This window comes from Ipomoea triloba, chromosome 12 (assembly GCF_003576645.1).
Source record: "Ipomoea triloba cultivar NCNSP0323 chromosome 12, ASM357664v1".
NCBI lineage: Eukaryota > Viridiplantae > Streptophyta > Magnoliopsida > Solanales > Convolvulaceae > Ipomoea > Ipomoea triloba.
Genome location: NC_044927.1, coordinates 3,961,212 through 3,989,119, shown reverse-complemented (window position 1 = coordinate 3,989,119; position 27,908 = coordinate 3,961,212). Strand labels below are relative to the sequence as shown.

Genomic DNA, 27,908 nt, shown 5'->3' with positions numbered 1-27,908 from the left:
ATTGACTATACAAATATATGCAGCTCTGTGGTCACTTTATTTTGGCCAAAGTGAACAATAAGGCAATGATGGATTTTATGGAGACACAAATAACAGTGTAGTACAATGACATTGACCTAAAATTGTATATTAGATGCTTCGGATTCGATCAATCTCTTACTGGGAATTGTGATATAAAAATAAAAAATAAAAAAGAAAAACTGAATATAGGAATCAAAGCACAATAATAAGATTTGCACATCTAAAAGAAGCTCAATTTGACATTACAAACTATTATTCAGCATATCATTTATTTATCAATGGTTTAATTTATAAATTGTAGTGACATTTGATTGTGTGAATAATAAAAGAAATTGGCATTTGTTGAGTAATTAGAAAGAAGCATGTGAGGCCACCTTTCTAATATTCACCTTTTTAGTTCTCATTTTGAAGCATAAATTTAATTGTGGTTATTGCACAATAGGTACATAATTCACACTCTTAAAGATACAAAAAATCATAACACAAGACACAAAAAAACTCACAACACAAGACACATAAACATGTTATATATTTAATTATTTTCAAATATGATTTAGATAGAGAATTTATGTTTTATATGCACATAATTTCACAATAGAAGATATAAATTCATAACATAAGACACACCATATGTTGTACGTGTCTTACACATCTACTAGTTTGTTGCAAATATAGAATTAATACTCTTAAAGTGCAAAATTTCATAATACAAAACACAAAAACTTACAACACAAGACATATACGCGTATAGGATCAGAGTCTACAGTGCATTATAGACTCTAGCCCACGGTATATTGTAAAGATCATATGATGGACGAAAATTCATTCAAATGATGGCATGTTGTAAAGATCTTAGAAAATTTCAAATCATTACAAAAGATATTGAAGAACAATATATATACTGCATACTCTTTCAATTCCGACCTCGCTCTTCTAAGCTAAAGAACCTCAAAAAATTACCATTGATCTAAACATGCTGTCCTAAATTTTCTTCCTCAAACTTTGAAGAACCATCCGAAGTGCAGTTTGGTGTTTCTGAGGAACAGAGGCGGAGAGAAGAGATGGCCGGCCGGGAATACTAACATTAGAGGTGTGTTTGATTCACACATGGAAATCAGAATGATTACTTGTAATGGGAATAAAAATCATAATTGATACTAATATAATGAAAAAAAAAATTAAAAAAATATAAAAGTACTAACTAATCCAAACTTTTACCAATAAGATGGAATAATACCCATTTTTAATTAGGGAATGAAATTTTTAATTGAATGAGTAATCAAAACTCATAGTTGTGTTTTAAAAAAGTTATCAACCAAATACTAACTACCATTTTGATTCTCATTCCTAGTGTAGTAGTGTGTAAGAACAACAAACATAAAGATAGTTGGAAAGGAACTCAAACTTTCAAATGATATTCAATCTGCCTATCCCATCAGATAAAACATGCTTAAATAGGATAAAAGGAAAATATGAAAAGCAACGAGAATTAAAAGCTTGAAAATGAAGAGACAGAAAATTAAAGCAAAATACATTAATCAATAGTAATTAAAGATAGCTCAAGTTCACAAGTCTGCTTCTAGCCGCCAACCATTGAGTTTTCATGCATGCATGCATGCTTATGATATTTGAACTCCTTATCCATGTTCTCCATCAACTCATGAACCAAACACACCCTAAATGAAATGTATCTTTATGCTTAGTGTAGTTGGTTAGGGACTTAGGGGAGCACTCGCCATGTTCTGTATGAGTAATTAAATGAATGGAGATTACTGATATATAGGATGCATCCATTATTTCAACTCTTATCCCATCCCTGTCTGGGCCTTATGAAAATATTGAACAAAAATATATATTATTTTATTCTCCAAAATAACTCCCTAATACAACATACATTTGTGGTTGCCTCCACTAATTTTAGATTGGACAAAATAAAAATAAAATAAAAAACCAAAGGCACCTCTCACAAAATTGCTCCTTTGTTTATAAGGAGATAAAACTAATAATTCCTTAGGCTGGCGCACTAGCTGCACCGCCACCAGGCGCAGCAGCACCGCCACCAGGAGCAGCTGCACCGCCACCAGGCGCAGCAGCACCGCCACCAGGAGCAGCTGCACCGCCACCACAAGTAATTGGTGGAACTTGCTTTCCAGTAAGAGTAGGCTTCACATTAGAACAAACAGTTTTGGCAGCACCTCCTTTAGGCTTCACATTAGAACAAACAGTTTTGGCAGCACCTCCTTTGAAGGTCAAGTTAATGTCGCCCACCTCCACTCCTTCGCATGGCACCCCACTACTGCATGCAAAGATCACGGCTTCCTCCGTTGCAGAAGTACCCTTTATATTTTTATAGCTTATTTTGCTGAGCTTTACTTGTGATGGTTTCTACAAATTAAAATGAAACATGTGAGCTAAGTTTTAATAAAATTGTCATTCATCATCTCGTAAGTCCTAGCAAAATAAAGTTCTACTTATTGTGTAAAGTGTTATATGTACCTGTTTTGAGCACTCATTGTTCGGGCAGTATTCTTGATCAATCACAATTGGATTTTTGACATCTTCCATCTCTATATTCTCATAATGTATATCAGTTACGACTCCAGGATGAGAGTTAGGCCATGTTTTAATTCTAACACCATTATCAGTTCCAATAAATTTGATGTCTTTAAGAAAAACACCCTTCACTGGCTCTTCGCCCGGAGTCTTGCCAAGACTTCCCACACTAATGCCGTGTCCAGGCCCACATGTCACATTTGTGATGTGAAGGTTTTCTGTACCATCCCCAATTGAAATGCAATCATCTCCAGTTCCAATCACACTATCTATGACGTTAACATCAGTTATTTTCGCAATATGGATTCCATCTGTGTTGTGACTATCCCCCGGTGCTTTAATGGTGAAATGATCAAATGTCAAGTTTTTACCAGCCAAAACATTGACATGAAACAATTTGCTATCCAAAGAAGTTATATCGCGAATCACACTGTTTGTTAAGAAATTAAGGCTCAAATTCTGCACAGTAAACAAGAAATTTTAGTTTATGAAAATAATACTTTTCTGTGTTTGCTTTTGAGTAAAAGAAAGAAAATTCTTCATATTACACATATAATTTTAGACTTACGTTGGGAAGGTTGTTGCAAACTCCAGTTTTCTTACAATCATTTGCTGCCCAAGCAGCAGTTCCTTGGCCATCAAGAACACCACCACCAGACACGGTTAACTTATCAACATACCTGAAGGTTAACCATTCCTTGTCTCTATCGAGAGTCTTAATATCAGAAGAAGCTTTCAAGGTGGCTTGGATTTGAAGATCAATTGGACCTTTGCATGGACCGGCAAGTTTAATTTGGCCCATTGGGAATGTGCCTTTTGGAATCACAATGGTGCTTGCACCTGTAGCCGCACATGCGTCCTTCCAAGCTTTCTCCAATTCCTTTTACATCAATATTTATTTTCTTCATAAGCAAACATCGTCTATATTGAACCATTAATCAAACCAAATATGTGCAATGATAATAAAGAGTTAATATGATAAATAAAGTGACTGATAAAATGAAACGAACAGAATAATTTACTTACAGGAGCTATATCAACATTAGGCTTTGCAGCAATGTTTATATTTGCCCCCTCTACCAGATTAGACAACAAGAGCAATGCAAATGTGCAAAGAAATTTTGAACTCATCATTATTTCTTTTCTTTGTTATTATTTTTTGTATTTAGGATTGATATGATATCTCTATTTGCTATGCTATTTATAGGATTGATAGCTAAACTAATCCCCATTAAAGTAGTGAAAGCCTGTAATTTATTAGCTATTCTATAGGTGTAAATGTGTGGCTAATCTATACTTACTTTCCTATTTTCTGTTAACATTGTTATGGATAGTAATATTCTATCTCATACTTTAATTAGTTGTCGCATAAATTTAATTGTAGTTTACTAATAATTTTAATTAATTGGATTTAAGTAAATTTTTATACGGGAGGTGGTGGGTTCGAGCCTCAGTGGAAGCAATACTTACTCTTGTGCTTCAATAGGTTGAGAAAGTAGTTATAAACAGATACTGCATTGTAATAGAGTTAGTAGTATTCAAAAAAAAGTAAATTTTTATATATTCACATGCTCAAAATGTTTAGTAGGTGAATGACAAAATAATTTTTAAAGTGTATCTATTAGGTTGGGAAAATAGTTGGTAATGTTGTTTACCCTACATCATATATATCAATTGTGATATCGTAGAGTAGTGCTCATCATGCGCATTATGAACCCTGTCCAAATTGTGGTTAACATATTATGCACCTTCAGTTTATTTAGAAGTACATAATCTGGTAATGGAAGATACATAATTTGGACCACATTTCACAATGTGTATGGTGGATCGTAGTCGATGATATAATTTGCACATCATATTTTAAGAATATATATATGAGGTATGGAACTATGGACTACTGTTTAAGAATCCAAATGTCTTAATAAAGGCAAAATATGTTGTTAAAAATTTTTCTCTTCCACACAAATCCTTCTCTAGTATGGTAGGACTCATAGGGGGACTATATATAAACATTGATGGTAGCCAAAAGGAGAGAACCACGGAATTTTTTTTTTTTAAAGGATTGTCGTCTTCTTCCACCATCAACAATGGCCGCTGGCGATTCACCGGAGGCCGGAGTCCAACAAAGATCGGTGAACAAGCAGTAAGTACAGATATCCATAATATGACAATTTGCGTGTGGTGTAGAGACATCAGACGCGTGAAGTTACTATTGGGCGAAATTAAGAACAATAAATACTTACAATTATTGTTGGACGAAATTAAGAACAATAAAAACTCATATTGTAAAAATTAACCGATGCTTCAATAATCCATAGCTAGAAATGATGGTTTTAGAACCCAATCATTAAAGTCTACATAAGAAAGTTTAAACAAAAGAAAAGAGAAAAGAAATTTTAAAGTGTAAGAATAAAAAACTAGTTAAAGTCTCTAATGATCAAGATAAAAATATATCCATATTCTACATGTTGTGGCAAAAAGAAGACTCTGAAATTCTGAAAATTCTTAATCCTAATTCCTAAAGAAAGAATAGAGCATTTTCCCTCTCTGAAGAGCTGGAAAAAAAAAGAAGACTTACTTTATAATTATTAAAAAGTCGATATAATCAATTTCTTCCTACTACTCTGAGATTGTACTTTGTACAAAATTGAGTAAATATGAATGTGGATAACATGATTGATGTGTAAGTGGTAGGGGTGAGAGCAAACTTAACAACTAAACCGAGCCAGAGTCATATGAGTGGTGGGGGTGTCCATCTTCTTTTGTGATGTACAAAGCTAAAACAAAAGATTTCTTAGTCATATATTCATGAAATTGACCATGACATCTCATAATATAATGTATTATTGTATTTAGGCTTTTGTTTTTTTATTATTGAAAAATTGGAACTAGAAAAACAACATAATTCTAATATTATTGCATATGAAATAATAATAATAATAATAATAATAATAATAATAATAATAATAATAATAATAATAACAACAACAACAACAACAACAACAAGGAATAAGGTCCAAATTGGACATTGAACAGAACGTGAAAGTGCAATTAAGTCAATCAACAGTTCAATTGTATGCAATTTCAACTGATAGCAGGTTAACACCCCATCTAACAATTTGCATGTTGACATGAAAAATGATTTTGACATTTAAAAAAAAAATCTTTTCATTTTTTTTTTTGAAACTCCTTTTCTTGCATAAAATCTGCTGCAAATCAACTAGGTAAATTAGGCAAAATAAGCTTCAATCATTCTTTCAAAACTAGGAAAAAAACCCAATATATTTGAAGGGTGTATATGCTCATACAAAAGAACTAGGTACTGCAGAAGATTTTTTGCAAATTATAAAGGAAGGGTGTGCACTGTGAAGAGAGCTTTTAGCACCAAAGTACTGTTTGGTCTACCTTTTGCTTAATTTAGCTCCAAAGTAGTGCACTGTAAAAGGTATCATGTTTCATTCTATTTATTAACATCTTAATTATTATATAAAATTATAAACCGAATATATATCTTTAAAAAATTGAATACAAATTGCAGCATATTTTATGCTAGAAAATGGTTTTCAAAAAATTAAAAAAAAAAGAAATGAAAAGGAAATTTTAAAAAATGTCAAATTATTGTCCACATCAACATGCAACCTGTTAGATGGGATGTTAACCTGCTATGTGAAATTGCATACATTTGGATTGTTGAGTGACTTAATTGCACTTTTTTTTTCGTTCAGTAGCCAAATTGCACTTTCATGTTTCGTTCAATGCCAATTTGAACCTTATTCCTAATAACAATAACAACAACAACAACACTGATGATGATGATGGAAAATGGCATCTTTAGTTCCTGAATTATAGGGGTAGTGACGACTTAGTCCCTGAGTTATGGCCGCTGCTTTTATGAGAAATTCAGCAAAAGAATAATTGACTAAACGCATACAAAAGAATTTTTACATACTAAAAATCTCAAGTTATTTCGTTGGTGAATTTCTCATAAAAGCAACCTGAGAAATTTGACATAATTTTGTATCTCAAGTTCTAGTTTGATTATATTCGTTGCTTAGTAAAAAAAAATTGAAAATGCCTAAAATGATGTTTCTTTGTTTGTGCTAAGTCTTATACGAGAATTAGGTTTTCGAAAGTTATTGAAATAAAATTGAAAAATCTTGAAAATAAGAGGCTAAGAAGTGAAAAATAATGTTGTTAAGACGATTTAGTATTTGTTCATTCATTCCCATCCAATCAAAAAAAGAATTTGGAGAATTAGGTTGATTGATTTCTGGATTTTGATTAATCGGAATATAAAAAGGGTCTTTTTCTTGTTTATCAATTGGATCAATTAATTGATCGTTATTAGTCCCAATTGGAGTCTTTTGAAATATTTTTAAATTTTTTCATCAAATTTAACGGACTAAACTCACCACTTCGCAAATAACTTGAGTCCTAATAATAATAATAATAATAATAATAATAATAATAGTACTGGTCATTGGAAAAACATCCAAGTGCAAATTAAACTTAATCATTGATTACTAAAAGTAGTAATATTTTTTGGATTTAAGCACACAAAAGCCTACATACTTTGTACTTGTTAATGACCTTGTGGTATTGTTCACGAAGTGATTATCCCAAATGGAAGGTTATGGATTTGATAGTACTAAAAAGAAAATACTAAAACAAAAGGAGGTTTGAAGCAAAAGTCCACACATTTCGAAAGAAAATAACTAGAATATGACAACAAAAAAGTGCATACATAAAGACCATAGAGAAATTCAAATCATTCCAAAAGATATGAGCAACAAAAAATTGCACTCTCTCCTGGTTGAGCATATAATTAATATATACATAATGTGCAATCTAACTATCAGGGTTTTTAATTGAGATGGAGCACATGCTTCAATTTGGTCACCAAACCTACTAAAAAGTCAACCAGGATAAAAACAAGCATCTCCATGTCAAGTATGGACCTCTACAAAACGTAGTTAAGAATGACAATGGGTCAAGAGAGAACTAAACTCATCACTCGACTTGCTTTATAGGTTCTCCACTCACCTTCACTTTCGACTCGTAGGATACCCACAACTTACTAGCCAGGTGCGGACAACAACATACTAAAGATGCATAATTTAGATAAATTAAGAATTTGTTGATGTTGTGCGTCTGCTACATCTGCTTTGTTTTGCCGAATCATCCATTCTTTACTTAAAGTAAAGAGAGACATTAAACAGAAGTGCAATGGTCTGTCAAAGCTAAGTTTTCAAGAACTATCCGAAGTGCAGTTTGGTGTTTGGAACAGCGGAGAGACGAGATGGCCGGCCGGGAATACAACGTGTGTGTGTGTGCACGCCTTATGAAAATATTGAACAAAAATATATATATTATCTCATTCTCCAAAATCACTCACTCCCAAATATAACATTTATGGTTGCCTCGAATAATTTTCGTTGGCAAAATTTTTTAAAAAAATAAAAAATCAAAGACTACCTCTCACAAAATTTCTCCTTTGTTTACAAGGAGATAAAACTAATAATTCCTTAGGCTGGCGCAGCAGCTGCACCGCCACCAGGAGCAGCAGCACCGCCACCCGGAGCAGCAGCACCGCCACCACAAGTAATTGGTGGAACTTGCTTTCCGGTAAGAGTAGGCTTCACATTAGAACAAACAGTTTTGGCAGCACCTCCTTTGAAGGTCAAGTTAATGTCGCCCACCTCTACTCCTTCGCATGGCACCCCGCTACTGCATGCAAAGATCACGGCTTCCTCCGTTGCAGAAGTACCCTTTATATTTTTGTAGCTTATTTTGCTGAGCTTTACTTGTGATGGTTTCTACAAATTAAAATGAAACAATGCAAGCTAAGTATTAATAAAATTGTCATTCATCACGTAAGTCCTAGCAAAATCAAGTTCTACTTATTATGTGTAAAGTAGGTGTTATATGTACCACTTTTGAGCACTCGTTGTTCGGACAGTATTCCTGATCAATCACAATTGGATTTTTGACATCTTCCATCTCTATATTCTCATAATGTATATCAGTTACGACTCCAAGGTGAGAGTTAGGCCATGTTTTAATTCTAACACCATTATCAGTTCCAATAAATTTGATGTCTTTAAGAAAAACACCCTTCACTGGCTCTTCGCCCGGAGTCTTGCCAAGACTTCCCACACTAATGCCGTGTCCAGGCCCACATGTCACATTTGTGATGTGAAGGTTTTCTGTACCATCCCCAATTGAAATGCAATCATCTCCGGTTCCAATCACACTATCTATGACATTAACATCAGTTATTTTCGCAATATGGATTCCATCTGTGTTGTGACTATCCCCCGGTGCTTTAATGGTGAAATGATCAAATGTCAAGTTTTTACCAGCCAAAACATTGACATGAAACAATTTGCTATCCAAAGAAGTTATATCGCGAATCACACTGTTTGTTAAGAAATTAAGGCTCAAATTCTGCACAGTAAACAAGAAATTTTAGTTTATGAAAATAATACTTTTCTGTGTTTGCTTTTGAGTAAAAGAAAGAAAATTCTTCATATTACACATATAATTTTAAACTTACATTGGGAAGGTTGTTGCAAACTCCAGTTTTCTTACAATCATTTGCTGCCCAAGCAGCAGTTCCTTGGCCATCAAGAACACCACCACCAGACACGGTTAACTTATCAACATACCTGAAGGTTAACCATTCCTTGTCTCTATCTAGAGTCTTAATATCAGAAGAAGCTTTCAAGGTGGCTTGGATTTGAAGATCAATTGGACCTTTGCATGGACCGGCAAGTTTAATTTGGCCCATTGGGAATGTGCCTTTTGGAATCACAATGGTGCTAGCACCTGTAGCCGCACATGCGTCCTTCCAAGCTTTCTCCAATTCCTTTTACATCAATATTTAATTTCTTAATAAGCAAACATCGTCTATATTGAACCATTAATCAAACCAAATATGTGCAATTTAATCAATAAAGTGACTGATAAATTGAAAAACTTAATAATTTACTTACTGGAGCTATATCAACATTAGGCTTTGCAGCAATGTTTATATTTGCACCCTCCACGAGATTGGACAACAAGAACAATGCAAATGTGCAAAGAAATTTTGAAATCATCATTATTTCTTTTCTTTGTTATTTTTTGTATTTAGTATTGATATGATATCTCTATTTGCTATGCTATTTATAGGATTGATAGCTAAACTAATCCCCATTAAAGTAGTGAAAGCCTGTAATTTATTAGCTATTCTATAGGTGTAAATGTGTGGCTAATCTATACTTTCTTTCCTATTTTCTGTTAATTAACATTGTTATGGATAGTAATATTCTATCTCATACCTTAATTAGTTGTCGCATAAATTTAATTGTTGTTTACTAATAATTTTAATTAATTGGATTTAAGTAAATTTTTATATATCCACATGCTCAAAATGTTTAGTAGGTGAATGACAAAATAATTTTTAAAGTGTATCTATTAGTTTGGGAAAATAGTTGGTAATGTGGTTTACCCTACATCATATATATCAATTGTGATATCGTAGAGCAGTGCTCATTATCCGCATTATGAACCCTGTCCAAAGTGATCCGCTCACCCGAGCGGTCTAGCCCTCCGTCGAATGGCCCACCACTCACATGGGTGCTCCGTCATAGCTGGGCAAACGAAGCTAAGGCTCCCCAACAGCCGACAGAAGGCTAAGGCGCTCCAGAAAGGGACCAAAATGCGCCAAAGCCGTGATATACCTTTGATGTTATGTGGATCCTAGTCCATAGTATAAATTGTCGGACTTTCCATTACCATCAGCAGCACGCCAGCACACATTACTTAATGGGCTTGTTAGTTTACATGTGAAACCCAACCTGAGATATAGAGGTTTGGGCATTTATCTCTGGCCCAATTAATCCATATTGCGTAGTTGCAGTCATACTATAATAGATACCGTGCACACTAGAAATTAAAGAGAATACTGAATTGTACCGAAATGAATAGGTCAAATTATATTATACATCACTGATAAATGTTCACTTTAGTATATTGAAATTTTAATTTTAGGCATTATATAAAAAATAAATTTGCAATACATTAAAAATAAAATTTTAAAAAATAAATTTCCAGTATATTGAAAAACAGTGAAATTTTCCAACTGCTTACTGCCAGTGAAGCAAAACTTCACCAGAAAGGTTGAAAGTCTGTCGTTTTCATTTGGTGAAGGAAGACAGACAAGATAGAGTGATATATATACGACGGCTCCAGACCAAAATTTTGAACAGTAGCCACCTTTTTTCTGTGTTTTCTTTACCTTGCTGCACGTTACCTGGCCGCCAATTTTTCTTTTCACATCATAGTGGTACAAGTGTCTAGTGGCGACAACAGAACATTTGATTTGCGATGTCGGTAGGATAAAAATGTTTTATCTTTTAAAAATAAAAGTGTCAAATAAAATTAGATCACTAAACTTAAAAGGAATAAGGTATAAATTGACAACTGAAGGTAATTTGAAAATGTATTAGGTCATTGAACAAAAAATAAATGTAATTAGGTCATTGAACACTCCAAATACATGTAATTTCACCTTGTTGACATAGAAAATTTGATAATTTTTAATATTAAAATATTTGAATGTATTTGGATAATATTGATATTATCTAATTTGTTAATTAGATAATATCAAAATAATTTGAACTTATCAAAACTCTTCTATACTACAACTATATATATGAGCTTTTATTTCTATGTAATCATCCTGGAAAAATCATAATAAAAGTCTCGTAATCTTGAAAGTAAAAGCCCCAAGCTCCTCCTTACCTATGATGAGCGTCAAGACATCAATTGAAGAATCAGAGGATCATCCAGAGATACTGTACCACACCCATATTGATACTTAACATGTAACTAGAATTTTGAATTCAGTATATATAATTCAATTTTCTTTGTTCACACGCCTAATAGCAGGTTACCATCCATTTCATTAAGTAACATGTTAATTTGAACGGTGAGTTGGCATTTTTAAATAATTTTTAATAATATAATTTAAAAATTAAATTTAAAAAAAAAAACAAACAAACAACGTCACCCCTTCCCCTCCACCCTCCTTCGTCCCTGGTTGGGGATGAAGAGAGATGGAGGAGGGTGGAGGGGAAGGGGTGGCCGCCGGCGTTGTTCCTTTTTTTTTTTTTTTTTTTTNTTTTTTTTTTTTTTTTTTTTTTTTTTTGTTTATTTGAGGGAATTTTTCAGACAAAAAAAATAAGGATGGAGGGGTTTTTAACTAATATGAAGGGTGATTTTTCTTTTGGCGGGGGTGGGGAGAGGGGTATTCTTGCAAAATGAGTTTTTTTTGTGGGCTTTATTAATGGGGAAGCAATTGAGAAAAATAGCTTGAAGGTGCGTGTTGGGCGCACTTGTTGCACGAGCCAACTAGACACATAAATAATAATTTTTTTTAACTTTTTGTTGTCAACTTTTTTTCCTTTTTTTCCCCTTTTTTCCTCTTCCCTCCCCCTCTCTTTCCTTGACGAAAACCAACGCAAAAACCAAACAATTGAGGTTGCTCTTATGTGGTTAAAGACAAAGAGAAGATGTACCATCACACGTTAATATTAAGCATACTGATGTAAGAAATACACTAAGGTATACGGATAAATTTTATGTGATAACACATAAATAATTATGAATTATTTTTATTAATTTTACAAATAAAAAAATCATATGATCCATAACAATATAACTAGAATTATATATACCACATAAAAATGTTCTATGAATTTTTGTGGCATCACATAAATTTATTTATGTGGTATATAAATCAAATAAAAATTTTTATCCTTATAATTTTGATAGTATATGATTTAAATTTTTGTATAACTAAGGAAAATAATTTTTGAAATTTCCTTTTCATATTAATATTTTTATAAATATTATTAGTTAAAAATTAATTTATTGGATTTGAAAGTTGTAATGAACCTGAGCTATTATAAAGTCATAGGTTAAACTCTTATTAAATGACGCTTTTAGCATATTTTTTAATATATTATTAATGTGATAATCAAATCACTGTCATGTTATCTAGCCACGTAGGCACATATGTATAACAGCGATAATAAGTTGATTTTATTATTTTGTATACAAAACTAAATTGAACATTTCACTACAGTAAAGTATTTAAACCTAAAATTTTACATTAAAAATTTATTAGAATTTAGAAATAATCTTTTTGGTGGACATACGGAAAAATGTTCATTTACCTATTTTGATTTACCGGAGAGTGCACATGCACTATCTGAAAATACGTCCCGAGTGAAACTTGTCTTATGACCCTAGCAAACAAATTACTACACGGAAGTAAACCATTAAACATAGCTAATTGGTCTGAATCAAGAAAGCTAATAAGTAACTCCCACAAAAAGACAAATTTAGAAACTTAATTGTGATTATCAAATCAATTATTCAACTAGCTTCTCCCAAAAGGTTGAATCCACAACCCCAATGGCCCCGCACTCCGATCTGACAAAGCATTTGGAAAGATGTAAATTATGGTGACTCAATGACTCAACAGACATGACCAAATGTTAGTGAGCACAAGGGATCTGCCTACTTTAATTTAATTTGAACATAATCCCACACTACCGATGTCTAAATACTGCATGCCTACCGAACTAGTGAACTAAGAACGTCTCCAGCCCGGGGCTCCCTTCTTCATTTACCTATTTACAGTTACCAGAAAGTTTGGTGAATTATTGTGAATCTACAAAAATCTCAACAATGTTTGGCGTTCATCCCTGTTTCTGTCGACCGTTCCAACTAACAATTATGTCGTGCTTTTGTCCGGTTGGATGAATTCTGAAAATAATAATAATTTTCTTTTAAAATGTGTATAGATAAATTTGTTCTAAGTGGCGACATGCCATGTAAAATTATACATCGTATAATACCAGAACTATAGAATACAATAAAACAAATTATTAAAATTATCGTAGTTTTCCTCTTCAATTATATAGTACCTTAGCTAATATTTTGTAATTTGAATAAAATGAGATCAATTTCTCTTTTTTTTTTTTTTTTTAAATGCTTCAAGTATCATTTTTATAAAATTAGATTTGGGATCCCGTGAGATCTTTGTCAACTATGTCACACCAGAATAATAATTTCCCCTTGACTTTTTAGGCACACCAGAATTAAAAATGAGACTAACTTCTAATAAATTCAAAGTTTCAGGGAGTGTTTGGTATTTTTACATTAATTGAAATTTTGAAAACGTAAATTTAAGGTATGTGTTTATTAGTAAAAACTTTATTAAAAAAAATTACTCCATAGTAAATATGTTTGGTGTTATTCAAAAAACATAACCATTATATATATTTGAAACGAGATTTCAATTTTAAGATATGTATTTATTAGAACGACTATTGAGTTTTTATATGAAAATCAGTGTCGATTAATCTCCGCATAGGCGCTAGGCACCGATCGACCGCCTAGCGTATCACCTTAAATGTTAGTCTAGGCAGCTGGCCGGCTAGGCGACCGCCTAGGCTGCCTAACCACCACCTAGGCCTCCTAGGCACCGACTAGGCAGCCTAGTCGGCCAATTAACTATTGTTCTTATGTTTTTTAATGGGTTATTTCACTCCAAACAATATCATTTTGAGTGAAATAACCCTAAATTGTACAAACTCTAGATATTTTTTAGGTTAATATTTAATATTTTAGTATTAACTATTAAAGTATTATATAATTTAGGAAAAATGTGCAAATAGACCCCTAAACATTTCGCGAAAAGTCAATTAGACCCATAACTTTTTAAAAGTTCAATTGAACACATGAACTTGCGATTTTGAGTCATCCCACCCTATTATCCGGTTACTTCTCCGGTAAGAACCGGTAAATGCTTATGTGGCTCGCCACATAAGCTTTAGAGTGGTTACTTGACTGCCACATAATCATAATTTAAAAAAATATTAAATTAAAGAAATAAAAAAAAATACAAAATGACGTTCTGCCTTCTTCTTCCACCCAATGACCTCAAATAGTCGGCAGCAACCATCGACTTCCCCCCTCCCCAGCGGTGACAGCTCAGGCGACTATAGCTTCTTCTCTGGCGAACTGCAGTTCCGGTAATGGCGGTGTGGCGGTGGTGGCGTGACAACTAGACATGGCTGACAATCGGCGTCCTCTGCTTCTCGATGAAGACGACCGGCGACAGACGAACTCCCCCGGTGTAGCAGTTTCTTCTCCAGCGTTCCTTCCAGCTAGTTGAGGATGACTGGAATTTCCGGCAAGGCAGCAACCTCAGCTTCTCCTTTTGGCCGGCGATGATGGTTATAAATTGTGAAACTTAATGTATAAAAAAATAATTAAAAAAATTCTGCCTGTACAGAATAAGACTGATACGCTGTGGTAAGTGATGATTATAAAAAATGGTTCAGCTTTGGGTTCCCAGTGGCGAACAAAGCCTGGCACGGTAAAAAGCAAGCACCTCTACGCAGTAGCAATTATTCTGCTACGGACTCGCCTCACTCTGTAGCGTCATTTCGAAAGTTTTATGATAATATCATATTTTAAAATTAAAATCTAATATGAATATGTTTAGAATTTTTTATAAGTTGTGTAGATAGGCAACATTTTCACTTGATGTGTTTGATTTTATTAACAAAACTTAACTAAATTTATTTGTAATTCAATTTTTTATAATATTAAAATTAGTATTAATATATAAAATTTATATAATTTAAAGATTACATTAAGGCTATATTTGGCAAACCTAGCGGAAAAGGTAGTTGAAAGCTGAAAAGTAGCTGAAAACTGAAAAGCTATAAGCTTGAAGCTGGAATCTGAAGAGTTGTTAAGCTAGCTGTTATGCTTAAAAGTGTTTGGTAAAATAATTTTTTGATAAGCTGATAAATGTAAAAGGACTAAAAATGACATCTTCATACAATTTAAATAGTTTTAAATTTAAATAAGCTATAAGCTCCTAAATAAGCTCTGCCTTTCAACACAACTGTAGTATCAGTTCAGCACAACTGCAGTATTAACCATTACCATGGTCCACAATATAATTTGCGATTTTAATCATAGTATATAGAGAAGCATTTATATAAGACTATTTTTTTTTTTGAAAACATTTATATAAGACTATTTAAATTCAAACCTATTTAAATTGTATGAAGATGTCATTTTTAGTCTTTTTTACATTTATTAGTTATATAAGCTCCTAAATAAGCTCTGCCAAACAGAGCCTAAAAGTATTATTAAACACACACAAAATATAAAAAATAAATAAATAATACTACGTAAATAATTGAATTGACGAATGAATATTAAATTTGAGAGGTAAAATAGATAGAATACTTATTTTTAGATACCATATTTTTACACATGGTATCATTTCAATTCCCAATTTAGTTATAAAAAATAACCAATTAGCCATACTGTCATGTGGACATCCATACAGCTATGGCTGTTTGCAATGGTGGACAATCGTGATTATCTTTATTGAGGTAGTCTTTTGTGTTTTATTTACTTTTTTTATTTTAGTTTTTTTGTTTGGCTTAAAAAAGTATAAAATAGTATATATATATATATAATGTAAGGACGATCATGGTTCATTTCTAGTTTTAAATTACCAATTTTTGATTTCATATTTCAAGTGAAGTAACTAGAGTCGAAGCATTGTGGTAAAAGTTTGATTCTCGTTCCTTGAATTGTGATTCAAACTTTTATTTATTTATTTATTTATTCTTCACTTCCCAAATTTCTATTTTTATTTATGAAATAATCCAAATTTAATTTTTCAAATTTAATTTTTTTTTTTGAAAACAAAACCCGCGTAGATTAATGCAAAAGAGCGGAAATAGAGTCAGGAGGGATAGAATCCCAGTACAAAGTGTTAGTCTGCGCGAAAGCAGCAGACGCAAGAGTATGAGCAACCATATTTTGTGCTCTAGGAATTAAAGTAAACGAACACGTATTAAATAAAACCATCGCATGTCTACATGCGTCAATAGCAAACCCCACATGAGAACGAAACGTAGAGCGATTCGTTGACAAGGCCCCTCGCAGTTGCGAGCAATTTGTGAGCATATTAACCTCCGAGATTCCCGTGCGACGTAACCATGCTAACACCTCTTTGCAAGCCATGGCCTCCGCCATAAAAGGTGAAGAACACGGCGGAAGACGTCCTGCTACTGCTGCAAGAAAACCTCCTTCTGGATCGAGTAGCACCGCCGCAAACGTAGAGTCTTGGGAGTCCAGTTGGTGACCGGCGTCGAAGAAACAGCATGGCAGCAGCGACGTACCGGACGTGGAAATGTTCTACACTAGCTCCCCGCCCCCTAGGCTGCCTCCGTGATGGACAGAACGCCATACATGCAGAGCGGTTGCAACTCTTGCGGCGACTGTTCTGGGCTGCGGTAACCACCCCTCCCACACTGCGGTGTTGCGTGTCTGCCATATGAAATAGAGCACTGCCATAGATAGAGCAAGATTATCCTCAGTCATGCCTAGCATCAATTTTGTGAACCAGCTTGCAAAGGAATCATCAGTCACACTAGGTACATGTATATTAAGCTCATGCCAAACAATAGAGGAAAAGTCACACAACACAAATGCATGCATAATGTTCTCATGATCTAATCCACACATTGGGCATGCAGGATCCACCTCTACCCTCTTTAAAATCAAATTTGTAGTCACAGGGAGTATATCATTTAGAGCTCTCCAAAGAAAGATCTTCNTACTGTGTAACAACCTCTTGGGTCCCCATGCCAGTACCATGAATCCTCATAGTCAGGGGAGACAGGCACTCGTAAAATTCGTGACACATCAGTAGGCTGAAAAATATTAGTAAAGATGGGCATATCCCATGTACTAGTCTGCTCATTTATTAGTCCAGAAACTAACGCACCATTTAAGTAGGGTGGCATTAGAGTCTGTATCATAGGGCTAGGATCATCAGGCAGATGACCCCAAATTAATGAGGTTTTACCATTCCCAATCCTTCTTCTTGCCCCCTTACAAATTAAACCATGAGCAGCCATAATACTTCTCCAGCAGTAACTTGGACATGATCCTATAGAAGCATCAACAAATGTAGATCTGGGGAAATATCAAGCATTATAAACTCTTGCCACCAGGGAATGAGGTTTAGTTAGCAATCTCCAGGCCTGTTTGCCCAACATTTCCAAGTTAAAAGCTTTTAGATCCTTAAAACCCAATCCTCCAAACTTCCTGGGCAAACACAAACGATCCCAGGCCTTCCAATGAATACGAGTATCATTACCTGACCCCCACCAAAACCTGTTCATAGTCCTTTCAATTGATTTGCAAACTGCATCCGGTAACAAGAACACACTCATTGAAAAGGTGGGCATAGATTGTGCCACACTTTTCAACAAAATCTCCTTCCCAGCTTGAGAAAGGAGCTTCTTGTTCCACGACCCAATCCTCTGCTTGATTTTATCCTCAATATAGGAAAAGGCTGCCTTCCTGTTTCTCCCCACAAAAGAAGGGAGACCAAGATACTTCCCAAAGTTAGGGGCTTGTGGCACACCAAGAACTTGAGCCACCTCCTCCCTACAATCTTCCGTAGTATTCCTGCTGAAACAAATGGATTTTGCATAGTTAACTGCTTGACCAGACATAGTCTCGTACGTATTTAGGCACTCCTTAATAACCCCAGCCTCTTGTGCATTGCCTTTAAAGAACAACAAGCTGTCATTTGCAAAGAACAGATGCGAGATCGGAGGGGCTCCCCGTGCTACCCTGCAGCCATGAATAGAGCCCTCCACCTGAGCCTTTTGGAGCAACAAAGAGAGGCCTTCTGCACAGATAATAAACAAATATGGAGAGAGTGGATCACCCTGCCTGAGCCCACGGGTGGGGATAATATGACCTGTTCTCGCTCCATTAATTAAGAAACTATAAGATACCGAGGTAACACAGAGCATAATCAAATCCACCCACCTTTCAGCAAAGCCTAGAGATTGCATCATTCCACGTAGGAATGACCACTCCATTCGGTCATAGGCTTTTGCCATATCAAGCTTGAGAGCCCCCCACCCTACTAAGCCTGATTGTTTCTTGTTAAGATAGTGGCCTACCTCTGCAGCAACTAGAATATTATCTGTGATGAGCCTATCCGGAATAAATGCACTCTGTGACTCAGATATTAATCCCCCTAACATATGCTTCATTCTGTTGGCCAGCACTTTCGCCATAATTTTATACACAACATTACACAAAGCAATTGGCCGCAGGTCTGAAACCATCTCTGGCACAGACTTCTTAGGGATAAGCACCACATCAGTATTATTTAAACCAGCAGGAAAGGAACAAGAGTTCAAGCAGTCAATCACAAAAGCAGACACATCCCCCCTACCACATCCCGATAGTGCTGATAGAAACCAGGATTCATCCCATCAGGGCCCGGGGCCTTGTCAGGGAACATTGAAAACAAGGCAGATTTTACCTCATCTAAATCAAAAGGTCGTAACAGGGAATCATTATCTTCCTGAGAGACTTGAGGGGTCACAGATGCAAAAAATGATTCCATAGGGGCTGAACCATTTGTTCGAAAGATGTTTTCAAAATATGACAGAACGACAGTAGACATTGATTCGCCCTCTACCCAACTACCAGCTTCGTTCTTAAGTTTAGAAATAACATTTTTCTTTTTTCGAGCAGAAGCATACCTGTGGTAAAACCGAGTGTTTGCATCTGCCCCTTTCAACTAGTGTTGCTTGGCACGTTGGCTCCAAAAAATGTCCTCCTGAGCCTCGAGGCGAGCCAGCTGCTCCTCCACCCGCCTGAACTCAGCCAGAGAGGCCGGGTCCCTAAGCCCACGGAGTTGTAGTTGATGTCCACGGAGATGTCTGATACGCTCTCCAAACTTGTGAAAATGGTCACCACCCCACCTCCGCAAACGGATACCACATAGATTCACACAACTCATCAAGCCTCCATCTCTTCCCTCCTGCCATGCACTCTCCACCACCTCCCTACAACCTTCATCAAGTAGCCAGGCCATTTTGAATCTGAATCCCACCCTCCCAGTGCCAACAGCCGAAGGGGATCCATCAATGCACAGAAACAAAGCGGAGTGGTCCGAGGTTCGTGTTAGAATGTTCTCAACAAAAGCTCCTTCCCTCATTCCACGCCAGTGATCATTGACCATGACTTTATCCAGCCTCTCCTCCAACCAATCTCCAGTACCCCTACCCCTTTCCCAGGTAAACTGATACCCCCTCATCGGTAACTGTGCCAAGCTGCAATCATCCATAGCCTCCCCAAAACCGCGAAGGAGAGCATCTAGATGCGGGTTTCCTCCTCGCTTCTCTGACTGATATAGGAGATCATTGAAATCCCCCACCACCACCCAAGGAAGCGACGATCTACCAGCTAGGGACCTTAATAAATCCCATGAATCCCTTCGCCTGCTCCGTTCGGGGAAACCATAGTAACACGTCATCCGCCAACTTTCTAGCCCTGCAATTGTGACCTCCACGTCCACATGATTTCTCGAATAGCTCAACAGCCTAGCAGTACAGTTCTTTCTCCACAACAGTGCAAGTCCACCACTCAAACCCACATTATCAACATAAAATAATCCTTCATAACCAAGTTTGACTCGGAGCCGCTCAGCATGGTTCCGACCCACCTTGGCTTCCATTAAGAACACAAATTCGGGCTTCTTACGGGACACTAGGTCCATAACCTCGCGAACTGTCCGTGAATTGCCCAAGCCACGACAGTTCCAGCTAAGAACACTCATGATGACGGGCGGGCCTGTGAACCAGAACCCACCGAGAACAAGTTTTTTGGAACATCTGTCATCTGAACATCATTAGCAACACCACCACCCGAGCCCTCCCTCTGCCGCTTTGTTATTGCAACCACGCTAGTCTCAACATGACGGTCACCTGCCGGAACTAGCGTCACGTCCGTTGCTGCTGCCTGCTGCATATTATCCAACGTCGTCGAGGGTTTCTGCTTCGGAGGACCCGACAACGGTATTAACCACGGATCCCCAACTGCCCTCGGCCCTCGTGTACCTCCAGCCCTCAAATCCGCACCGAAAGGGTATTGTTCGACCAGCATTGTAGATTCCCTCGCCTTTATACAAAATTTGAAGGAATGGCCGAGCATACCACAAAAAAAAACAGTATGTGTGTAACCTCTCATACCTGAAGGATACCCAGCAAGTTGTTTTGTCTCTCTTCACAAGATTCATCCGACGGCGAATGGGGCGTCCCACTAGAATTGCAACACGAATACGGTAGAACGTCCGCCATGGGGTACCCGCGAACCTGTCATCACACCGCACAAATGTTCCAAGGTAATTCCCAACTTGCTCCAACACGGAATCAAACGTATATCCTAGCGGGAGATCGTGCACTTGAACCCACATGTCGACTGAGTTCAGATCAACACTACCCGGTAGGGCACCCGGCACGAGCTGTCTGCAAACCAGCGTATGATTTTGAAAAGACCATGGCCCCTCATCCAGAACATACCGCATATCTGATTCGTGATAGAACACAAACATGAAAAGGTTCGGTTGGACCTCCGAGACTTGCACACCCTTCACCGGCTGCCAAACTGATGCCATGACCTGCCGCATATACTCCACCTTGACCAGCTTACTCGTTAGAAAACGTCCCATGATAACCCATGTTGACTCACCGTCGGTAGGGTTGTCATCAGCCTCATCAAACACCGGTTGGAACTCCTCCGCCTCGTCCTCCAAAACCATATCAGCCCAGCGCTGCGTCAAACCCCCAACTCCTCCGTCAGTCGAAGACGTTGCCATGCTAGGATCGTGAGACCGAAGCAGTTCGAACGTAGATAAACAAGGAAATCCGGTGACAAACAACCGGAGAAAACGAACGAAAAAGCAAGAAAACCTAGTACTGTCAAAGTGGGCCGAAGCCCGCGGGCTGGCCCGCACCCGCCCCGCGGTGGGGCGGGTTAGGGTTATGAAGTAGGCAGCCCGCTAAGAAGCGGGCCTAACGGGCCTGGCCCGCTAAGGCCCGCGGCCCGCGCGGGTTAGCCCGCGTGGGTTGCGGGCCAGCCCGCGGGCCAGGCCCCTATTAAAAAAAATAATATATATATATATATATATATAATATGATAATTAAATAAACTCCCATTCGCCCAAAGGAGCAGCGCCCCCCAACCCCAATCCTAAAAATCTAAAATCCTAATTCCTAACTTAAAGTCGTACAGTGTCCATAACCCTTCTATTTATTTAATTATGATTTACAGTTTTAATTTTTTTTATTGTTAATTCTTAATTGTTTGAACTTTGTATTAAAATTATTCTATTTGTTAATTGTTACTTAGGGTGCGTTTGGTTCGCATATGGGAATCGGAATCGGAATCGGAATCGGAATGGGTATCAAATACTTGGTAATGATAATGGGTTTTGGTGAAAGTATTTAGCATGTTTGGAAGTTGCGTGGAATGAGAATGATTATTAATAGTTGGGGAAGAAATGAGGAAGGGAGATGAAACCCTTATTTAATAAGGGTATGAGTTTTGTTATTAATGGGGTATTCCAAACCCATAGTAGCATTCACAAAACCTATCAACCAAACACAAGCAATCACTTTCATACTCATTCCTTATGCCTAAACCCACCAACCAAACACACCCTTAGTTAGTTTGATTGTTAATGGACAAGTGGTGAAGTGGACAGTGAACACTAACAGACTGTGTTTTAAGGCTTTAAGCTATATGTGACAGTGGAATGGCCGAATGGATACAGTAGCATTCATTAATAACTTAAGCTATGTGTTTAATATTTATTCTGAAATGTAGTGTACTAGTGTATGTGTTTTGAATTTTTGGATTAAAATGTGTGTAATGATTATGAACTTTGAATATTAAATCTCCCATGTAGTGTTTTTCTATTCTTGTCAATATTATTATCATTTTTAAAGTAATTTACTTAGTAATTTCACATAAATTAAAAAAAAAAAAAAAAGGAAAAGCCCGCGGGCCGGCCCGCGAGCCCGCGTGGGGCGGGCTAGGGTTACATGACCCCAGGCCCGCGGGCCTAGCGGGCCGGCCCGCGACAACCCGCCAAAAATTAGGCCCGTCGTGGGGCGGGCTGGCCCGCTATGACAGTACTACCCTAGACTAGCTAGAGAGAAAAATTTTAGCCAAATTCAAATTTTATTTTAATTATAAAACAAATTAAAATTAAACATTTAGAATTTTAAGTTAACCAAATAATAATAATAATAATAATAATTTTGGTTTTTAATTAATTTAAAATTTAAAATTCTTTATTATATTTTTCGATTTGAAAACAAAACCGCATGGTTTCAAATAGAAATCGGTTGTTTCGATTCTTATATTTTAGAAATTGAAATCTTATAGATTTTAGTCCCAAATCTACCGTATTTGTTTAATTCAAATCAAACTGTGGTTATCTCTAATGTAATGTAATTTATATATAAATAAAAGATTAAAAAAATCATATGATAGGCACATCAACAATAACCTATTATAACATATCATTTGCCTGGAAAAATGAGCAAATTGCTAATTTTTTTCTTTCCAAACTTAAAGATTTATAAGAAGTTTTTTACAATTCAACAATGTAATTGAATTTTCTCAAATAGTTGAGTGTTTCATTTAACTCTTCTTTCATCATCAAAATATAATAAATGTTATCCATTTTGCTGAATATTGATATGGACCTTTTAAATAAAATAAATGCGACAAATATTAAATATAATGGCGACAAATATTAGAGAGGTTGATATCAGATATATAGTAGCATTGAATCCAGGGAGTGGGAGATATAGGCGTCTCACTTTTATGTTCAAGTGCTTTGCACTGCCACCGACTTCATATCCTCTTTCCCTGCATTCAAACTTCAAACCAATATCCCAGACAAATTATGTAACCTAACTCAGACCTACCATGTCTCTTCATTTTTCATGTAAAACAGTTGAAAGAAAAAATAATAATTAATTTTAGGGGTTAGTTAGTACCATCAAGAAATATTTTATGAATTTAATTATATAAATATAAAAATAATGAACTTTTTACATGTAAAATACTTTACATCTATAATTAGGTCATCCACATTAGTGGAAATTAGTATGGTTTTTGAGGAAATTTGAGTGATGTGGTGGTGAGAGAGTGTGAAAAGAGAACAAGTGAGAATCTCCTATAATGAGTGTGTTTTGTCTCTGATTATGGGCCCCACCAAAATGAATAGCAGCCGGACTCTCGCGTGGAATGCAACATAGCGCCCAACCAAGCACGTTAGTCGTTAGAGTAGCTTCTTTTTTTTTTTTTTTTTTTTTGTCTGATAGACATTTTTTTCATCTTTTTTCTTTCTTTTATTTTCCCTCTTCTCTCCTAATTAGTATCTCAAAACCCCATCTAAAAACCCCACTATTCCGGGCCTTCGAAATATACTTCACACAGTGCAGTTACTATTTAAAGATGTGCATTAAAAAAATTTAGTCGTTAAATGATCACAAGAAAATAAATCAGCATATGTTACTCATAACAGATCCGCTCAAATAAAAAAGACAAATAGACTTATTTTGACCCGGATTTGAAGTTGTAACATTATGATTACTGAGAAAAAAATACAAATAGTGATTTTCAAAATAAAATAGTTGAGTAAACTCTAGGAAAATTAATGAATATAAAAACAAGAATCAAATTATGAAGGGTATAATTATTGAGGTGGTATCCATTTTGACAAGTGAGTGTTTAAGGCTCGTCTTTTGCGACAGGGAAAAATAATAATAAATGGAAGTTTTCACCGCGGGGGTGACGGGAAAAAGAGAGAAATGCGGCCATGATTTGAGGAGGAGGAGGAGGAGGAGAGATAAGCGGCGGGGACCGGAGAGAGTGCATGGAACTGCGAGCAAGCAATATTCCAAAAAAGCGAACCGGTCTGACCGCCCGCCGGCCCGCCCGGCCCCTTTGCGTCTTAGTCACATGCTGGACTGCCATGTCCTTGTTTCCGACAAATTTCTGCCAGCAAAAACTCCCCCGTCTTCTTCTTCCCATTCTAATCTCTCCATTACTCTTTCTCCTTCTTCTTCTTCCTCTTCAAAATCTTCTCTTTCTTCCCCTCTGTAAAATGGGCCGAACATCTTTTGACTTCTTCTCTAACATCTCTCTCAATCATTGGACCATACATTAATTGCAACCTTTTTTTTTTTTAGTTCTTTTGGTTTCTTTCTTTCACGCCATCCTATCCTCCCCACTTTATTAAATTATCCCTTCTTTCTCACGAATCTCACTCTCCCTATTTTCTGATTCGCTCCCTCCCCTTTTCAGATTCACACTGCCAACTCTATCTCAGTTTATCCGAGGTGAGCTCCTCTCAAATACCCACTTTTTGCTTTTCTGTCTTTTTTCTTTTTCTTGCTTTTGCAATGCTGAAAGCCTGAAAGATTAGGTATATGAACTGGGTTTTTAGTTTATAGGACTGGGAATCTGGATGTGGGGCTTTAACATATTTTAGTGTTTGGGAGAATCTTTGTTGATTTGTATACATGGCTGTACTAGGTAGGATATTTCATATTAGTGGTCCAGATTGCAGAGACTTACATTAGATTCTGCAAGTAAGAATGACAGATCAATACTAGGCATTTAGGCAAGGACCATTATTCTAAATTTCTAATAGCTTTAGCTGTTTTGAAGGGGAGAAAGATGTTATATTGTGGTGTAAAAACTCAGAATGAAAGTATGGTTCTTTATGTAGGGTTTAATAGGATGATGGGGAGTTGTCAAGTTGGGATCTTTTTAACACTTGGGTTTGAAATTCTTGAATTATTGTTTTCAGGTAAGGTGAATAGAATGGTGAGATTTGGCAAATGGTAGGGGCAATGTGGGCTATACTTTGCTAGGATTGAAAGCTATGAGGAAAAACTCTGCTTCATTGCGAAATTCGGGTACATATACGAGCCCATCGACTCCAGAATATGGAGATAACCATGTTGGTGGGATTCAGAAGGGTTGGAGTTCTGAGAGAGTTCCGTTGCCTACGAATAGTATTCGGAGGCATGTTAGTGCGACGGCATTGATGCCATTCAATAGCGGGAGGTCATTCCCTTCGAAATGGGATGATGCCGAGAGGTGGATCACGAGTCCATTGTCGAGCTATGGCCTTTGCAAGGCATCGGCTGTGCAGCCTCGGAGACATGCTAAGTCGAAAAGTGGCCCTCTAGGAACCCCGGGGCTTATGTACTTGCCGAATTTTTCACCCTCTATTCCGGTCTATGAAGGTGGAAGCATTGGTAATTTCGCGGGAAGTTCACCGTTTACAACTGGCGTACTGGTTCCCGACGGTTTGTGCTTTCATTATGGTGCTGGAATTGATCCAAAGGCTAATTCGTTATACCCCGAGAAGAGGATTGCTCGAGCTAGTAGTGTTCCTGGTCTGTCAGATTTGTTGAGTGAAGCTTCGTTACCAAGCTCTCAAGGTAAAGTATTTATCAACTCTCAATGGGAATCCTTTTGTTCAAGATTATTTTTGTTAGCATAAACGTGCAAATTGAATACAATTGTCAGTGTCTTATGATTGATTTTGTCCCCGGTCTCTAAGTAGCATTGGTGTTTAACTTATTAACGAGGCCAAACCTTCTCAAAACTAGTCTCTAAGTGGGTTGATCCTTTATTTTCTGTTGATATTCGGAATGTTGATTTGAAATTTAATAAGTTTTAAATATCTATTGATTCCTAGCGATAAACAACAAGTGACTTTTACAAATATCATGCCATTTTGTCTAGTATGCTGCAGAAAAGATGCTAGAAATCTAGCAATAGATATGGATAAAGCAGGGAACTTAATTGGAGCTTTAGTACCACACCGAGAGAAGCATCATTAACATAAGTGCGATTCAGTTTTTCTAAAAGTTTAGCTTAAAGGCATGGTTTTGTTTCCGTGTAGTCTTATTACTGACTATTAAGGAATTGACCGAGCAGATGATAAGCTTGATGCCAGCAAGGTTGCGGAAACTGATGATTTGCATGTTGTTTCGCGGAGAGATATGGCAACTCAGATGAGCCCGGATGGCAGTATTCACTCGTCTCCCAAAGGAAGCCCGCCATTGCCTTCCTTTCCGCTTCCAGTCCCGGGAGTGGAGGAACAGAACAAGTATTCTGCAAAAGTGGAAATCAGAGACGTACAAGTAGACAGAGGTGCCTCCATTTCCAGCCAATATGGGTCGAGAAAAATGAGGAGAGACTCACAAGATACCAACAACTCGTTCTCACCTTGGGATGTTGTTGAGACAACAAAAAGCACGTCAAAGTATGCTAAATTACTTTTCATTTTAAGTATTTGAATTTATAATCTGACAAGTTGGTCGGTCTGTTGACTTGGTAACCACTAGGTTACAAGTTTGATTCCCAGAGCGGCCTATTGGCCTTCTTGATTTGAACTGGCTAGGGTCACGAGGCAGGGCTTCCCTCGTCACTCAAAAAAAAAAAAAATATCATCCTTTTCAAAACACAAATATTGACTTCTCCACGTCCTGTGTTGCAAAGGGAGGAAGCGAGGATCAGTGCCTGGGAGAACTTGCAGAAGGCAAAAGCCGAAGCAGCAATTCAGAAACTTGAGGTTTGTACACTGATAATTCAAGAAAATACCTGTTTTTCTGTTGCTCCATTGATATTCTTACACTCTGTAGATGTCCCATTTATGCAATTACAATTCATTTTCAGATGAAACTAGAAAAGAAGAGGTCAGCATCTATGAACAAGATTATGAACAAGCTTAGAACTGCCCAGATGAAAGCTCAAGAGATGAGAGGCGCAATTTCAGAGAAACATGACGCCAAAGATTCAACCAAAGCCATATCCTTTGGGAAGCAGTTTAAGATGGCCTTCTTTAGCGGTTGCTTTTCCTGCCGCGTCCATTAGAACTAGGTTCTCAAAATTCACCAGCATTGTTCATTCTTGGTGAGCAATATTTCAGGTAGCTCAGCATATCTGCGCCTCGATATCTGGTTTTGTACCAATTTTTGTAAAAAAAGGAACAGATTGGTGGAAATCACTAGACTACCTCGTACACGATTATCACATTTTATGTACTATCTGGAGTCACAGATTATACATTCAGTAAGCATAGTTCTATGTGTAGTATTTTCCCTGTATTGACAGTTCTTAGGAGCAAAATGCCAACGCTGATGTGCCAAAAGACCCCCAAACAACTCGGCTCAAGTTTAGGAAAGAAAAGAACAAGATCAGAACCTGAAGGTCCATTATGCACAGAATGTAATGCAAGGGGTGGGAACTTGAAGATTGACAGGACGATTCATGATTTACTTCATACAATGGCTCTTGGGCATGGGTTCTAAGGGTTTAGAATTAATCTGACG

At 36.7% G+C, this 27,908-nt stretch overlaps 4 protein-coding genes across 4 annotated transcripts; 1 reads left to right on the top strand and 3 right to left on the bottom strand.

Moving 5' to 3' along the window:
• Positions 1-1,905: 1,905 nt before the first annotated feature.
• LOC115997878 (polygalacturonase-like) lies at positions 1,906-3,734 on the bottom strand. The gene is made up of 6 exons (XM_031237298.1): positions 3,601-3,734; positions 3,143-3,454; positions 2,518-3,033; positions 2,259-2,406; positions 2,145-2,216; positions 1,906-2,102 (listed from the first exon to the last, which is right to left on the bottom strand). The coding sequence occupies exons 1-6, from the start codon at positions 3,706-3,708 to the stop codon at positions 2,032-2,034; spliced, it is 1,227 nt and encodes a 408-aa protein (XP_031093158.1). The 5' UTR covers positions 3,709-3,734; the 3' UTR covers positions 1,906-2,031.
• Positions 3,735-7,922: 4,188 nt separating this feature from the next.
• On the bottom strand, positions 7,923-9,701 carry LOC116000485 (polygalacturonase-like). The gene is made up of 4 exons (XM_031240574.1): positions 9,570-9,701; positions 9,131-9,442; positions 8,506-9,021; positions 7,923-8,390 (listed from the first exon to the last, which is right to left on the bottom strand). Exons 1-4 carry the CDS (start codon positions 9,675-9,677, stop codon positions 8,100-8,102), a joined length of 1,227 nt encoding a protein of 408 aa, XP_031096434.1. The 5' UTR covers positions 9,678-9,701; the 3' UTR covers positions 7,923-8,099.
• A 9,575-nt stretch (positions 9,702-19,276) lies between these two features.
• LOC115998845 lies at positions 19,277-20,317 on the bottom strand. The gene has a single exon (XM_031238506.1). It carries the CDS (start codon positions 20,315-20,317, stop codon positions 19,277-19,279), a length of 1,041 nt encoding a protein of 346 aa, XP_031094366.1.
• A 4,046-nt stretch (positions 20,318-24,363) lies between these two features.
• On the top strand, positions 24,364-27,727 carry LOC115998762. Its single transcript, XM_031238415.1, has 5 exons — positions 24,364-24,896; positions 25,370-26,009; positions 26,512-26,839; positions 27,076-27,148; positions 27,253-27,727. The coding sequence occupies exons 2-5, from the start codon at positions 25,445-25,447 to the stop codon at positions 27,448-27,450; spliced, it is 1,164 nt and encodes a 387-aa protein (XP_031094275.1). The 5' UTR covers positions 24,364-24,896; positions 25,370-25,444; the 3' UTR covers positions 27,451-27,727.
• Positions 27,728-27,908: the final 181 nt, after the last annotated feature.

Coding starts and splice junctions, on each gene's coding strand:
- LOC115997878 (XM_031237298.1), bottom strand. CDS start 3,708: ATGATGAGTTCAAAATTTCTTTGCACATTTGCATTGCTCTTGTTGTCT. Junction 3,034..3,142: donor TTTGCAACAACCTTCCCAAC/GTAAGTCTAAAA, acceptor TTTACTGTGCAG/AATTTGAGCCTTAATTTCTT. Junction 2,103..2,144: donor AGTTCCACCAATTACTTGTG/GTGGCGGTGCAG, acceptor CTGCTGCGCCTG/GTGGCGGTGCAGCTGCTCCT.
- LOC116000485 (XM_031240574.1), bottom strand. CDS start 9,677: ATGATGATTTCAAAATTTCTTTGCACATTTGCATTGTTCTTGTTGTCC. Junction 9,022..9,130: donor TTTGCAACAACCTTCCCAAT/GTAAGTTTAAAA, acceptor TTTACTGTGCAG/AATTTGAGCCTTAATTTCTT. Junction 8,391..8,505: donor ACAACGAGTGCTCAAAAGTG/GTACATATAACA, acceptor TTTAATTTGTAG/AAACCATCACAAGTAAAGCT.
- LOC115998845 (XM_031238506.1), bottom strand. CDS start 20,317: ATGAGTGTTCTTAGCTGGAACTGTCGTGGCTTGGGCAATTCACGGACA.
- LOC115998762 (XM_031238415.1), top strand. CDS start 25,445: ATGAGGAAAAACTCTGCTTCATTGCGAAATTCGGGTACATATACGAGC. Junction 26,010..26,511: donor TTCGTTACCAAGCTCTCAAG/GTAAAGTATTTA, acceptor TTGACCGAGCAG/ATGATAAGCTTGATGCCAGC. Junction 26,840..27,075: donor ACAACAAAAAGCACGTCAAA/GTATGCTAAATT, acceptor TGTGTTGCAAAG/GGAGGAAGCGAGGATCAGTG.